Here is a 14,628-nt window from a genome sequence, read left to right on the forward strand (position 1 = left end):
ATTAGGTGTATAGGAGTGGATGTTATAGTAGTAACTACCATTTGTGTCATGATTTACAATTTACAGAGTACTTTCACATATAAAAATCTTGTAAGATTGGTTGTGTTATTTTCATTTCATAGAAGGAGCAGAGGCTTAAGAGAATAGGTTCAGGTTAAAGGGCTTAGGAGAAGTTACAAAACCTGGGACAAGATCAAACTATAGATATAAATGATAGCGTGTTTCTTCTCTGCTCCTTCACTTTAATATCTATTGCATGCAGGGCCCGATACCTGACTCCTGACTTTAAAAAGCTTATTTAAAAGAAGCAAGCGTATCGGTTTAGGTCACCACCTTTTTTTTTTTATATAAATGTGTGTTTATTTACTTATTTTCTTTTAATTTTTTTAATTTAATGTTTTTATTTATTTTGAGAGAGAGAGAGAGCACAAGCAGGGGAGGGGCAGAGAGAGAGAGGGAGACACAGAATCTGAAGCAGGCTTGGGGCTCTGAGCTGTCAGCACCGAGCCCCATGCGGGGTTTGAACTCACAAACTGCGAGATCATGACCTGAGCTGAATGGGACACTTAACCGACTGAGACACCCAGGAGCCCCTAGGTCACCACTTTTTTTTTTTTTTAATGTTTTTATTTATTTTTGAGAGAGAGACAGAGTGAGTGAGTGGGAGAGGGGCAGAGAGAAAAGGGGACAGAGGATCCAAAGCGGGCTCTGTGCTGACAGCAGAGAGCCCAGTGCAGGACTTGAACTCATGCACCGAACCACAAGATCATGACCAGAGCTGAAGTCAGATGCTTAACTGACTGAGCCACCTAGGTGCCCCCAAAATGGGCTTTGAAGAAAGAAAGGTATTCAAGTCCCCTTCTTCTTCATTTAGTCCTTGCCCACCTCTCCCATCTTCATGTCCTTCTATAGTTGGATTAGCACCTGCCCTCTATAGTAGGAGACAGAATACCTGTCCATTCATTGTTGTCAGTACTTATTCAAAGGTTCTTTTGAATGCCTCTGCCTTTTGAGGTTTTGGTTTGTCATCTCAGCCCTCAGTTATCCTTCTGAACTCATGTAGTATTTGTCTTTACCAAATTTTTTACTTAATTGTTTACCCACAACTTTGCTAACAGATTTTAATGAAATAAGTTTTAGATTAAGTTCTAGCACAATTACAGAGTTTAAATATTTATGAATAAGCTAGTGCAAAACAGTTCATACCCCTTTGTAGGTACGTGGAGGTGCTAGCTCTTTGTCCTTTTAGGAAAACTTACGGTGCTTTGATTAAAGGTTTATTTCAGGCAGAATTCAACAATTTCTAGATGTGGAATTTGTTACCATTGTAATTGGCATCAGCCAAACAGAATCCTCTGGAGTCAGGGATTGGACACAGGACCATTTAGGGATCAAGCTTTGGGTGTCATTCCTAGGGGTGTGGACTATAGACCCTGTTCATACAAGGGAGGAAAGTTGAACCTAAGATATTTTAGGTAATATGCATTTCTTCTACTCTACTGGTTTCACTAATGACAGCAAATGTATTTTCAGAAATGGGCAACTAATTTCATTATTATATTAGCAAAATGTTGGGAGTTGATAAGAGATAAATACTGAAGCACTTTCAGAGAGGAAGAAAGATGTTACACTGCTGGTTTTGAAGATGGAGGAAGGGACCATATGGAGGTGGCCTTTAGAAGCTGGAAAATTTGGCGAGGATACAGATTCTCCTAAGGAGTCTCCAGGAGGAATGCCAGCCTACCCACATTTTGATTTTAGCACAGTGGAGCTGAATTCAGGCTTTTGACCTTCAGAACTATAATATAATACATGCTGTTTTAAGCCACCAAGTTTGTGGTAATTTGTTATAGCAGCCATAAGGAATTGTAGGGTTTTTTTTTTTTTAGTTTTTTAATTTATTTTGAGAGAGAGAGAGTGTGGGTGAGTGGGGGAATGGCAGAGAGAGAGAGAGAGAGAGAGAGAGGGAGAGGGAGGGAGAGGGAGAGGGAGAGAGGAAGAGAATGAATCCCTAGCAGGCTCCCTGCTGTCAGCATGGAGCCCAATGCGGGACTCAGTCCTATGGGAACTGTGAGATCATTACCTGAGATGAAATTAAGAGTCCGACGCTTAAGCTTAACCAGGTGAGCCACCCAGGTGCCCCAAGAAATTGCAGTTTAAAGAGAAATGGGAAGAGATTTTTTTTTTTCTTCCTCCCTGCTTTTGGAGGAGATCTCAGTTTAAATTCCAGAGGAAAAGATTGACCTTTCCTTATGTAGGTATCTGTTATTTTTAAAGAAAAAAAATTTTTTTGATGTTTATTTTTGAGGGAGAGAGAGAGAGAGGGAGCGTGAGCAGGGCAGAGAGAGGAGACACAGAATCCGAAGCAGGCTCCAGGCTCCGAGCTGTCAGCACAGAGCCCCACGCGGGGCTTGAACTCACAAACCGTGAGATCATGACCTGAGCGGAAGTCGGACACCTAACCGACTGAGCTACCCAGGTGCCCCTAGTAGATACCTATTCTTAATTGAAAGAGTATTTAGAGAGTGAAGTGCCCCAGTGAAGTGGTTTGGGGATAAGGGTATGCAGGGTCACTCAGTAAATAAGGAGATAAAGCATTCATGAAATGTCAGTTCTACTCAGATTTTTTTTGGAAAAATCACTTCTGGTCGTAAATGCACATGGATTATTAGAGAAAATAATGTATAGTTATTAGAAAATTTAAAAATAAATTATGAAAATTAACTCATAATAGGCCATTAGGGTTCCCAAAACAGTTAAGGAATGGGATTCACTTGTTCCTTACTTAAGTGAAGAATTATAAGCACAGACTGCTAGTTATCTGTGGCTGTGTAACAAATTACCTTATTAAAAACAGTTAAAGCAACAAACATTTATCATCTCACAGTTTCTGAAGGACAGGAGTCTGGGTGCAGTTATCTGGGTGCCTCTGGGTCCAAGGTCTTTAACAATGCTATTGATTAAAGTGTTGGCTAGGGTTCTGTTCTGATCTGAAGGTTGGGGTGGATCTGCTTGGAACATCTCTACTGAGGTTGTTGACAAGGCTTAGTTCCTTGTGAGCTGTTGGGTTGAAGGCTTCATTTAGTTGCTGGCTATAGGCTGGAGACCTCCCTTGGTTCTTTTCTCCTTGGGATGCTCTCCATTCACAGCTCGGATAAGAGAAGGGGAGCCAGCTTTGAGCCTAAAACATAAGTCACTTTTTTCTATAATCTAATCTCAGAAGGGACATTACATCAACCTTGCCATATTGTGTTAGAAGCTGTAGTCACTGACTCCCACCCACACTAAAGGGGAAGGGATTATAGGAGGGGGTGAATACCAGGAAGCAGGCCTCATTGTAAGCCATTGGTTTTGTCTCTGACACTGCTATGTAACTCCAGGAGCCTGATTTCTGAAGTCATTTTTTTTTCTGGATTTGTTTAATATCAAATTGGCAAAGTTGTCAGGAGAGTTAAATGGGGTCATAGATATACATAAAATGCTTGTCATATAGTAAGTTTTCAAAAAGATAGATATTCTGGAAAATACAAATCAAGTAGCCAGTGAGTTCATACCTGATTTTTTTTTTATTAGATACTTGATTTTTCAGAGTTCTAAGTTTTGACATTTGGAGGATTCATTTTAACACCTTACTTAATGTGTGAAAGTTCTAATGGAATCTGACCATAAGAATTTTGAAAATGTTAATATTTTTAAGTAACTTATTTTTGGTTCAGATGGTTGATATGGCATCAAATATATCCAAATAGATTACAGGTAATTTTTTATATAAGTCCCCAAAATAAAGCTTCACAGTTTGAGGTAATTCAGGGAATTTTAAAAAGCTGCATGAACAGTCTGGGAGGAAAAAGTCTCTCTCCAAGCTAAAATTATTTGCTGTAATTATGATTTATATATTTAAGATGTTCTTCATAGAGGTTTATTCATGTTTGATGTTTACTTGGTTTAATGGTGTAAGTTGATTTGCTATCTCCTCCCCTCTCCACACCCTGCCACCTACCTTTTTTTGTGGTTAAAACATTTCTTGGGTACAAAAGCTATTATACGTTTGTCGTATGGTATTATTAATATCTGAAAAATCAGTGCTAATAAAAGAATGGAAAACAATGAAACAGGATGTCTAAGAAAGGTGGTATCAGTTTTCTGATACTGTTGAAAATAATTTGATAAGGCTGATTATGGTCAAAATTATTTTTAGATGATTGAGCTTTGGTTTGGAATGCTAATATTGTAGCATTTTTATATTCTGGGTTGTCTGTATAAACAAATAAGATGCCAATTATGTTAGATAGTATATTTTGGAAAAATCATGGCGACTTAAAAAAGAAATCCAACTCCAGCCTCGCAAATAACTAACCATTTAATTTCATTTGCTTTGTTTGAAGTAATTCGAACTATAGTTTCTATAATTGGAAATGCGTGTTTAAATTTTTTTATTTTTATATCTGCACTTTTATTTTTATTATAAAATGTACAAGCATACCTTGTTTTATTGTGCTTCATAGATACTGCGCTTTTTACAAATTAAAGGTTTGCAGTAACCCTGTGTCAAGAAAGTCTTTTGCTCCATTCTTCCAAAAGCATTTGTTCACTGAATGTCCTTATGTCACTTAGCAATTCTAAGAATATTTCAAACTTTTTTATTTTTAGTATATTTGTTATGGTAATCTGTGATTAGTCATCTTTGATGTTACTATTAAAAAAATTTTTTTATGTTTAATTTTGAAGGAGAGAGAGACACACAGAGTGTGAGTGGGAGAGGGGCAGAGTGAGAGAGGGAGAGACAGACTCGGAAGCAGGCTCCAGGCTCTGAGCTGTCAGCACAAAACCAGATGCAGGGCTCCGGCTCATGAGCCGTGAGATCATGACCTGAGCCGAAGTCAGATGCTTAATTGACTGAGCCACCCAGGCAACTCATATGTTACTATTATAATTGTTTTGGGGTGCCACGAACTGTGCCCATATAAGATAGGAAACTTAATTGATAAACATTGTATTCTGACTGCTCCACCAGCTTTTTGTTCCCCATCTCTCTCCCTATTTTCAGACCTACTTATTCCCTGAGACACAACAATATTGAAATTAGGCCAGTGAGTTACCCTACAGTGGTCTCTAAGTGTTCCGAAAGGGAGAGTTGCACGTCTTACTTAAAATCATAAGCTGGAAGTGATTATGCTTAGTGAGGAAGGCATGCCAAAAGTCAAGATGGGCCAAAAGCCAGGCCTCTTGAGCCAAACAGGCAGCCAAATTGTGACTGCAAAGGAAAGGTTCTTGAAGGAAATTAAAAGTGCTACTCCACTGAGCACACAAATGATGATAAAGCAAAATAGCCTTGCTAGTATGGAGAAAGTTGGAGTAGTATGGATAATAGATCCAACCAGCCACAACATTCTCTTAAGCCAAAACCTAATCCAGAGTCCTCACTTTGCAGTTCTGTGAAGGCCAAGAGAGGTGAGGAAGCTACACAAAAGTGTGAAGCTAGCAGAGGTTGGTTCATGAAGTTTAAGGAAAGAAGCTGTCTCCATAACATAAAAGTACAAGGTGAAGCAGAAGTGCTGGTGTAGAAGCTGCAGCAAGATGTAGCTAATTAATGAAAATCTAGCTAAGATAATTAATGAAGGTGGGTGGCTACACTAAATGACAGATTTTCAGTGTAGACAAACATTCTTTTACTGGAATAAGTTGCCATCTAGGATTTTCATAGCTAGAGAGGAGAAGTCAGTGCCTTAGCTTCAAAAGACAGGCCGACTCTTTCTTGTTAAGGGCTAACACAGCTGGTGACTGGGTTGAAGGCAATAGTCATTTACTATTCTCAAAATCCTAGAGCCCTTAAAAATTATGCTAAATGCACTCTGCCTGAGCAGACAGCATGGATGACAGCATGTTTGTTTACAACATGGTTTACTGAATATTAGAAGCCCACTGTTGAGATCTATGGCTCAGAAAAAAAGATTCTTTTGAAATTATTACTGCTCACTGACTGTATACCTGGTTACCCAAGAGCTTTGGTGGAGATGTAGAACAGGATTAATGTTGTTTTCATGCCTGCTACCACAACATTCATCCTTCAGCCCGTGAATCAAGGAGTAATTTTGACTTTCAAGTCTTATTATTAAGAAATACATCTTGTAAGGCTGTAGTTGCCAAAAATAGTGATTCTTTGATCAAAGTAAGTTGAAAGTAAATTGAAAACCTCCTGGAAAGGATTCACCATTCTAGATGCCCTTAAGAATATTCATGATTAATGGGGTCAAAATATCTATATGAAGAGGAATTTGGAAGTTGATTCCAACCCTCATGGATAACTGATGGATTTAAGACTTCAGTGGAGAAGTCAACTGCAGATGTGGTAGAAAGAGCAAGAGAATTAGAATTAGAAGTGGAGCCTGAAGATGTAATTGAATTGCTGCAATCTCATGATAAAACTTTAACAGATGAGGTGTTTCTTATTATGGACAGCAAAGAAAGTGGTTTGTTAAGATGAAGTCCATTAGTGAAGATGCTGTGAACATTGTTGAAATAACAACAAAAGATTTAGAATATTCCATAAACTTAATTGTTAAAGCAGTGGCAGGTTTTGAGTGGATTAAATCTGATTTTCACAGAAGTTCTTTTGTGAGTAAAATGCTATCAAACAGCATCACATTACAGAGAAATTGTTTACAAAAGGAAGAGTTGATACAATACAAAATTGTCCAGTTTTAGAGAATTGCCACAGCCACCCAGCCTTCAGCCACCACCATCCTGATCAGTAGCAGCTATCAAGATTGAGGCAAGACCCTCCACCAGCAAAAAAGATTACGACTCACTGAAAGCTCAGATGATGGTTAGCATTTTTTAGCAATAAAATATTTTTGAATTAAGGTGTGCGTGTGTGTGTGTGTGTGTGTGTATATATATATATATATATATACATGTATTGTTTTTTTAGTAATAGCTTTTACATGCCCTGGGAAACCAAAAAATTAATTTGACTCCCTTTATTGTGGTGTAGAACTGAACCTGCAATATCTCTGAGGTATGCCTATTTACAGGTTTACAATAAGCTGAGGAAAGGAGGGATAGGTTTGTCTTAATAGTTGGAGTCCTTCCTATTCCTTTGATTTGGAGGTATGTGTTCTTGAATCATCCCATGACAATACTCTTATTTTCAATCCCTTCCACCACTTTCCACTCTCTTCCAGAAAAAATTATAAAATGATATCCACTTGCCTAATGGCTGAGAGGGAGGAGAGAAACAACAAAAAAAAAAACTTCTATTATTGTTGGATCCAAATTATATTCACTGTTTTTTACCTTTTCTCAGCACCCCCCGCCCCAGTTTAATTCATGAGTCACTGGTTTGGGGAATTCTCTGACAATCTGAACACTAGTTAATCTCACTGTGCCTAGAAATTTAAGGTAGTATCATATTGTGAGAACAAAGTTTGATTATCATTGACTTATTTGAAGAGTGTGTTTTTTATTTAGTGCTTAGTAATTGACTTCATTTAGTAATTTAATCTCTTAGCAGATTTAAAGTTTGATTATACTTTGGAGGATTACATGTTATTTCACAACCTTAAGCCTCAAGCTATTTCTGACTTCCACTTTTAGGTCGTATGTATTTGTGCCTTGTGGAAATGAGTTTATCAAGGCTATCTTAGGTCAAATAAAGTTTTCCCCAGATGAATTGCTTAGGCTTATTTGCGTTTTAGGTTACTTGTTGCACTAAATTTAGGCAATTTTAGAAACTATAAATACAAGTTCACACTCAAGTTAAAACATGGATAATAGTTAACATAATTTGGGGATTGGTTGAAGAATGTTTTTAAAAGTGGTGATACAAATGCCACCTACAAACGTTACTGGTTGTAATTGTATAGATTTAAGTGTGAAGTGATGTTTGAAATCTGAAATCTGCTCCCGTGCTATTATGTTTGCTATATATTTACAGGTAAGTACCAGAGATTCATTCCTGTGTGGCTTATTTTTGATGGTTATAAATTTTATAAATGGCACCTTATGATTTCTTTTATTAACAGAATTCTGCTTGGTCAGAGTCGTGATGGCATTGTGTTCAGCACTGATGACTATTTTCACCATCAAGATGGGTACAGGTATAATGTTAATCAACTTGGTGATGCCCATGACTGGAACCAGAACAGAGGTTTGTTTTGGGCCACGTCTTTGGGATGGAATATTTGACTAGGAGAAGACTGAGTTTTTATTCTCAACTTGACTTTTACCAGCAGAATGACTTTGGCAAGCCATTAAATGGCTTTGAGACCCAATTTTTTCATCTGTTAGAGGCAATGATAGTTATATTTGCCTTACTTGATCAAGGTTGTTATGAAATGAGAGAATTTAGAAAGGTATATTTTGTAAACTGTAAATAGTGTACCAGTATAGGCTGGCAAAATAGAGATGCGGGTTATTTTGATAACCTTTATTTTATACCTAAGGAATAAATTTCAAAGAACTCCTGAAACTGTTGTATATTCCCAAAAAGTATTTTTCTATGAATAATAGTAATGTTGTCTTCATATAATACCTTTGAATATTAAAAGTTTTTCACATTGACATTATTCCACAAAAAAAAAATCTACTTAATACATTTTTTAGAAGCACACCAGTCAGTTTTTTCTCTTTCTAGATTGGTGGTTCATAACATAGGCACACATATTTTTATTTGTAAAGTTTATCTTGAGAGAGAGAGGGAATGTGCGTGCACATGTGAGCTGGGGGAGAGGATGGGCAGACGGAGAGGGAGAGAGAGAATCCCAAGCAGGCTTTGCACTGTCTGTACAGAGCTCGTAGAGGGGCTTGATCCCATGAACCTGAGCCAAAATCAAGAGTCAGAAGCTTAACTGACTGAGCCACCCAGGCACCCCTCCTAGGGACTTAAAAAAAAAAAAACTTATGAGTTAATGTTAGCTCCACAGATTGTGGTTTAGTTGGCCTGGAGTGGATCTGAGCACTGGTATCCAGATTCTAGATACCAGATAACTAGAAAGTTATCCAGATATTCTGATGTTGCAGTCAAGATTGAAAACTTTTGATCTAGAACTAGTAAGTGCTTACATTATAAGTTAATTTCTTTTTAAAAAGATGAAGAATGCATTGATGATTCAACATTGTTTCTATTTTTATTTTTTTTTAAGTTTATTTAGAGAGAGTGAGCAGGAGAGGGAGGGGGAGAGAGAGAAAGAGAGAGAAAATCCCAAGCAGGCTCCACACTGTCAGCATGGAGCCTGATGCAGAGTTCCATCTCATGAACCATGAGTTCATGACCTGAGCCGAAATCAAGGGTCCGACACTCAACTGGTTGAGCACCCAGGTGCCCCACAAATTGTTTTTTATTATGAAAAATTTAAACCTAGAGTAGAGAGATTACAATGAACACCATACATCCATCACTCGGAATTATTATTAGTTATTGAGATTTTGCCTTTATTGGCTTTATCCTTTTTGTTTTACCACCCCCCCCCAACTTTTATTTGCTAAGGTTTTTAAAGTACATTGCAGACATCATATTTTATGCACTTCAAATTAACTTTTTCTTAATGGCATCTTAATTGCAATGCCATCATCACACTTAAAAAAACAATTTCTTGACATCATGTAATTAATACTCACCCTGTAATGAAATTTTCCCTGTTGTAAGTATTTCTTTACGGTTGTTCTCTTTGAATCAGGGTACAAGCTAGTTCCTCGCAGTACATTTGGTTTTATGTTTCATTTAATTACGTTAATCTGTATCCTCTTTCATACCTTCTTTTTGTCTTCGTAACATTAATTTGTTGTAGAACTTGGTTATTTGTCCTACAGAATGTCCCATATTTTGTAGTTGTCTGCTTCCTTGTGGTAACTAACCTGTTCTTTCTCCTGTATTTAAATAGAGGTTAGTTCTAGACAGGAGGATTTGTTAGGTTTATGTATGTATGTATGTATGTAACCATATGTCTAGTTGTCCCAATTTTAGTGATGCTAAGATTGATTAGTAGCTTCAAAGGGGCAGCCTACTCCATTATCAAGTTCTCCATCAACCTTATATCTAATGGTTTTATCCAATAGTGAATTGTTTCCTTACTGAAACATTTTCCTTAATGAAGCCAGTATACCTTTGGTGGACTGTGAAATTTGTGTGGAACATTTTTTTCTCTTTGCAGTACTGGTCTAGAATATTACATTAAAATGTTTATGTCATGTGAGTTATACTTGCTGAACAAAGAATAGTGCTTAAAGTGCTGGTTTTATTATCAGTATAACATAAATGTTTTCAAGGTAATGATAACTAACAGTCATGACTTAACTTAGGACTAAATTTCTCTTTTTAACAGATGTTTATTGAATATTTTTATTTTTTAAAGTTTATTTTGTGTGTGTGTGTGTGTGTGTGTGTGAGAGAGAGAGAGAGAGAGAGAGAGAGAGAGAGAGAATGAATGAATCACAAGCAGGCTCCAGGCACCTAGCAAGGAGTAAGAACACTGACTGAGAGCCTGTGCATGTATGGGGAAGGGGCAGAGAGAGAGACAGAAAATCTGAAGCAGGCTGTGCACAGAGAGCCTGATGCGGGGCTCATGCAGGGCTCATGAGATCATGGCCTGAGCCGAAGGCTTAACTGACTGAGCCACCCAGGCACCCCTATTGAATACTTTTTTCTTTTAATGTTTGTTTATTTTGAGAGAGAAAGAGAGGTGGGAGGGGCAGAGAGAGAAGGAGAGAGAATCCCAAGCAGGCTCTATGCTGTAGCACTGTAGCACAGAGCCCAGTGTGGGGCCCAAGTCCACGAACCATGAAATCATGACCTGAGCTGAAGTCAAGAGTCAGACCCTTAACCGACTGAGCCACCCAGGCACCCCCTTATTGAATACTTTTAAATGCCAGGTACCATTCTGGGAATATTTGTCTGCTTCATGTGTGTGTTATTAGAAGACTCTAAATTCATGTTAGATTGTCTGTAAATTAAAAACCTCTCCAAGGTGTCATTACTGTTTCTTAAAATATGGTGGTTATTTTGTTTATGACTCTCATTATTTGGGTATTCAAACATTGTTTACTTAGGAACTGTTTTTTCCTGGAGTGTACTGAAATGTTGTATTACATGATGCCTTTTCATTGAAAGAGGATAATCTTCCCATTCTTGAAACCAGAGATTTAATTTGGTTATTAAGCTCCTCTTCTGGAATGTAACTCCTTGGAGGTGATAGCCTAACTATTAGACATTTAAGATAATTAGTTTAGTAAGTTTTTTTTTTTTAATGAAAGATTTGATCACTGTTTATGATTCGGGATAGAGCAATGGGAGATGATAGCATTTTGGTAGGCTATTTATGACCCAAATTCAAAATTTCTTTTGTTAGTTAGAGACATCTTCTTTCCAAATATGTATTCCACGACAGTCATTACTACTTAACCTTTGGAATTGTTTGTCCTTAGACATCTGTATAAATGTTTTCATTATGTAGAACTTAATGTTTTGAATTCTAAGCACCAACAAAACTTCCATAGCATTGCCTTTCGCCTCAGCCTTTTAAATTTTATTGTAGGTTCTTAATTACGTTTCTTGTCTGTTTACACTTGGGGTATGCACACTCTTGTCATTAACAGTGGCTCACTGTGGCTGTGATTCTTACCCCATGGGGAAGAGATGGCAAAGGGATAGGGAGATGTAGTTTAGAAAAGTTCCATGTGATCTCAGCTCCTAATTCGAGAATTCTAGTCCTAAGAAATATTTACAAAGTCAGTTAACTGGTATTTAGCTACTTGGTATATAAAGTTTTGCTGGCAAGTAATAATATATCCATAGCATTCTTTAAAAAAAAAAAAACCAAAACCCTAAGTTTCTTATTTCAAAGGCATTATTTGTAATTATAGAACATTGGGAAATATAGATAAAGATAAGCATAGATTGCTTATATTCCCGTTACCCTCAGATGCCCACTTTTGATATTTAGTAACTCTCCCTGGATCTCTGTATTTTGACCAAAATAAAGTCATACTTACATATTATGTTATAATTTGCCATTTTTAGTTACCAGTTTTCATCTTGCCATGTCAGTAAATGTTCACCTCTTTTCATAGTCAGACTGTATTCAGTGTTTCCTCTAAATGAAAGCTCTAGACTGAAGGCTTCCTTAGCTGTAAGTTCAACAAAATGTTTCCCCCAAATGTTCTTTACCGTTAGTTTGTCAAAACCAGTATCCGGTCTAGAGAATACACATTGTCCATGGTTATGTCTCTTAATTCCCTTTTAATAAATGTGGAGTCCTTTTTTTTCATGGCACTGACTCAAGAGGTTGCATAATTTTAGTTTTAAGTACAGAGATATAGAAAATTTCTTAATATGAATGTTTACATTTTATTTTGTATATTTTAACCTAATAGTTCTCTGGTTTTTGTTTTTGTTTTTTAAATTTATTTTTTATTTCAGCAAAACAAGCTATCAATCAAGGGAGATCTCCAGTTATAATAGACAACACTAATACACAAGCTTGGGAAATGAAACCATATGTGGAAATGGTAAATATAAGATATGAGAGAATTTTAATATTTTATCCTGTCAGTTTTTTCATATTCTGAAATTTTGGTTGCTTTGATATGTATTATATACACATTTGTCCCTATTTTATAAAGAGGTGTATTCATTTACTTAGTTTTTAAAACCTGGGAATAGTACTTATAAAGAAATATGTTCATCTTGTTAGTTTTGCCTGGACTTGAGGATAGTAATTTGAAATTGTCCAGTTAAGTTGTCTTAGTATATTTATAGAGCATGTTATTTAAAAGTAGAATTTTTCTTGGTAGAGCAAATTTAGAAGTATTGTCTAAATGAAACTCCTAATTATCTGCCTTCTTTTTTACTTTAAGAAGTATTCTCTGGGTTTTTGTTTTCTTCCTTTCCTTTGTGTAGGCCATAGGAAAAGGATACAGAGTAGAGTTTCATGAACCTGAAACTTGGTGGAAATTTGATCCTGAAGAATTAGAAAAGTAAGGCACTCAAATTGTTTTTGAATCCTTATCTTTGAAAACATTTTTTGAATCTTTCTCTTTTTTTCTTTCTTCTTTACACAATTGCTTCACTAGCTTTTGCTTGTCTTATGTTTGCTGCTTGTGAATAGGGACTACTCACTTTCTGTTAAGAGAAGCATTGACTTCAAGGCTTCTTGGGGCACCTTCCCTTGGTAGATTTTATTAAATTTTCCTTGTTAAGTGTGTTACTTTTTCTTATGTGAATTCCTACCACTGTTTCATAGTTTATTGAATGCTAGTGGAGATCCAGAATACTTTCAAGAAAAAGTTAGAACTTTTCCTCTGGTGTTTAGTGCCACTTATCTGCAATACCCTTCAGACTTCTCTTCCCATTTTAGCTCCCATCACCTTTTTACCTGGGGTTTTCGGCTTGCTCTCTCTTTTTCATCTTTACTACTACAGATTCATAATCCCATAACCAAGATCCTTGTAATCAGTATGTTTTAGAATTCGGGTTTGGGTTATTTTTGTTTGTTTTTTCAAGAAAGGTGATATAGTGCGTATATGCAATCATCATACGCTGAGCAGAGTTTGGGGCAGCATGTCATAATCACAGATCTTAATTTTTCTGTGGCAAATCATGACTAGTCCTGTAATTAGATAAGAAAGGTTCTGCATAATCTAATGTTTGTTGTACTGCCAGATGAGTACAGGTTTGATTAGATTTTGCTGCCATCTGAGTCAACATAAGACTGAGTTTTCAGAGCATTGTCAGTTTCAAAATTTGTGGTGAGGGATTGTGGATTTCAACCCTGGCCTTCCATTTGTGTTTACCTTGATCTCTCTCCCCTCATGTCACTGGTTTTCCTATGACTCTTTTTCTTTCTTTGTTTTTTATTTCCTCTCCCTGCTTTTGGTAACAACTTCGAAATATAATTCACATACCTTACAATTTACATATTAAAAGTGTACAATTCATGGTTCTCAGTGCAGTGGACTCTTGAACAATGAAAGGGATAGAGGTGCTGACCCCTGGTATAGTTGAAAATCCACAGATAATGGAAGTTTGATTCCATTTTTGATAATGAGTTTTGATCCCCCCCCCCCCCCAAACTACTTATAGCCTGCTGCCTTACTGGTAACATAAACACCTAATTAACACCTATTTTGTATGTTATATATATTAGAGAAAAGTGTTATTAAGAAAGTCATAAGGAAGAGAAAGTACACTTACAGTACTGCACTGTATTTACTGAAAAGCCATATGTATGTGGATCTGCACAATTCAAACCTGTGTTGTTCAACGGTCAACTGTATATTCACAGAGTTGTGCAGCCATCGCTTCCTTTTTTTAAAAAAACAGTATTTTTTCCCCACCTCAGCTTGCCCTCTTCCAGCTTAACACTATTATTCTGTGTATGATCTTCAACTAATTTCTTTTCCCCTTACCTTTTATTCATTTGGTTACCCCTTTTCCCTTTCTGATTTGCATACTGTGATCATATGTAGATAAAACTGATAGATTTATTAATATTCAGTATTGTTTGCTTGCTTCTCTGTGTGTATTTCACCTCAAGTAGAAGAGACAAGTTTAAGAGCCAAAGCTGTTTGGGTTATGCAGAATAAAAGAATTGATGAAATACAAATACAGTTAGGCTTCATTAACATTTGAGG

At 36.7% G+C, this 14,628-nt stretch overlaps 1 protein-coding gene across 5 annotated transcripts in view; it reads left to right on the top strand.

Annotated features, from left to right (window-relative positions):
• N4BP2L2 (NEDD4 binding protein 2 like 2) overlaps window positions 1-14,628 on the top strand; it is an 84,868-nt gene that overhangs the window by 4,071 nt on the left and 66,169 nt on the right. For 2 of the 5 annotated variants that reach the window (XM_060637400.3, XM_060637401.3), the window contains exons 3-5: window positions 8,025-8,149; window positions 12,416-12,504; window positions 12,896-12,972. In XM_060637400.3, the coding sequence (XP_060493383.1) occupies window positions 8,025-8,149; window positions 12,416-12,504; window positions 12,896-12,972 (291 nt within the window). Of the gene's footprint in view, window positions 1-8,024; window positions 8,150-12,415; window positions 12,505-12,895; window positions 12,973-14,628 lie in introns of those variants that run through there. The other 3 variants (XM_078449326.2, XM_060637404.3, XM_060637402.2) reach the window with 3 other exon arrangements.

Source organism: Panthera onca, chromosome A1, assembly GCF_046562875.1.
Source record: "Panthera onca isolate mPanOnc1 chromosome A1, mPanOnc1 haplotype 2, whole genome shotgun sequence".
NCBI classification, from domain to species: Eukaryota; Metazoa; Chordata; class Mammalia; order Carnivora; family Felidae; genus Panthera; species Panthera onca.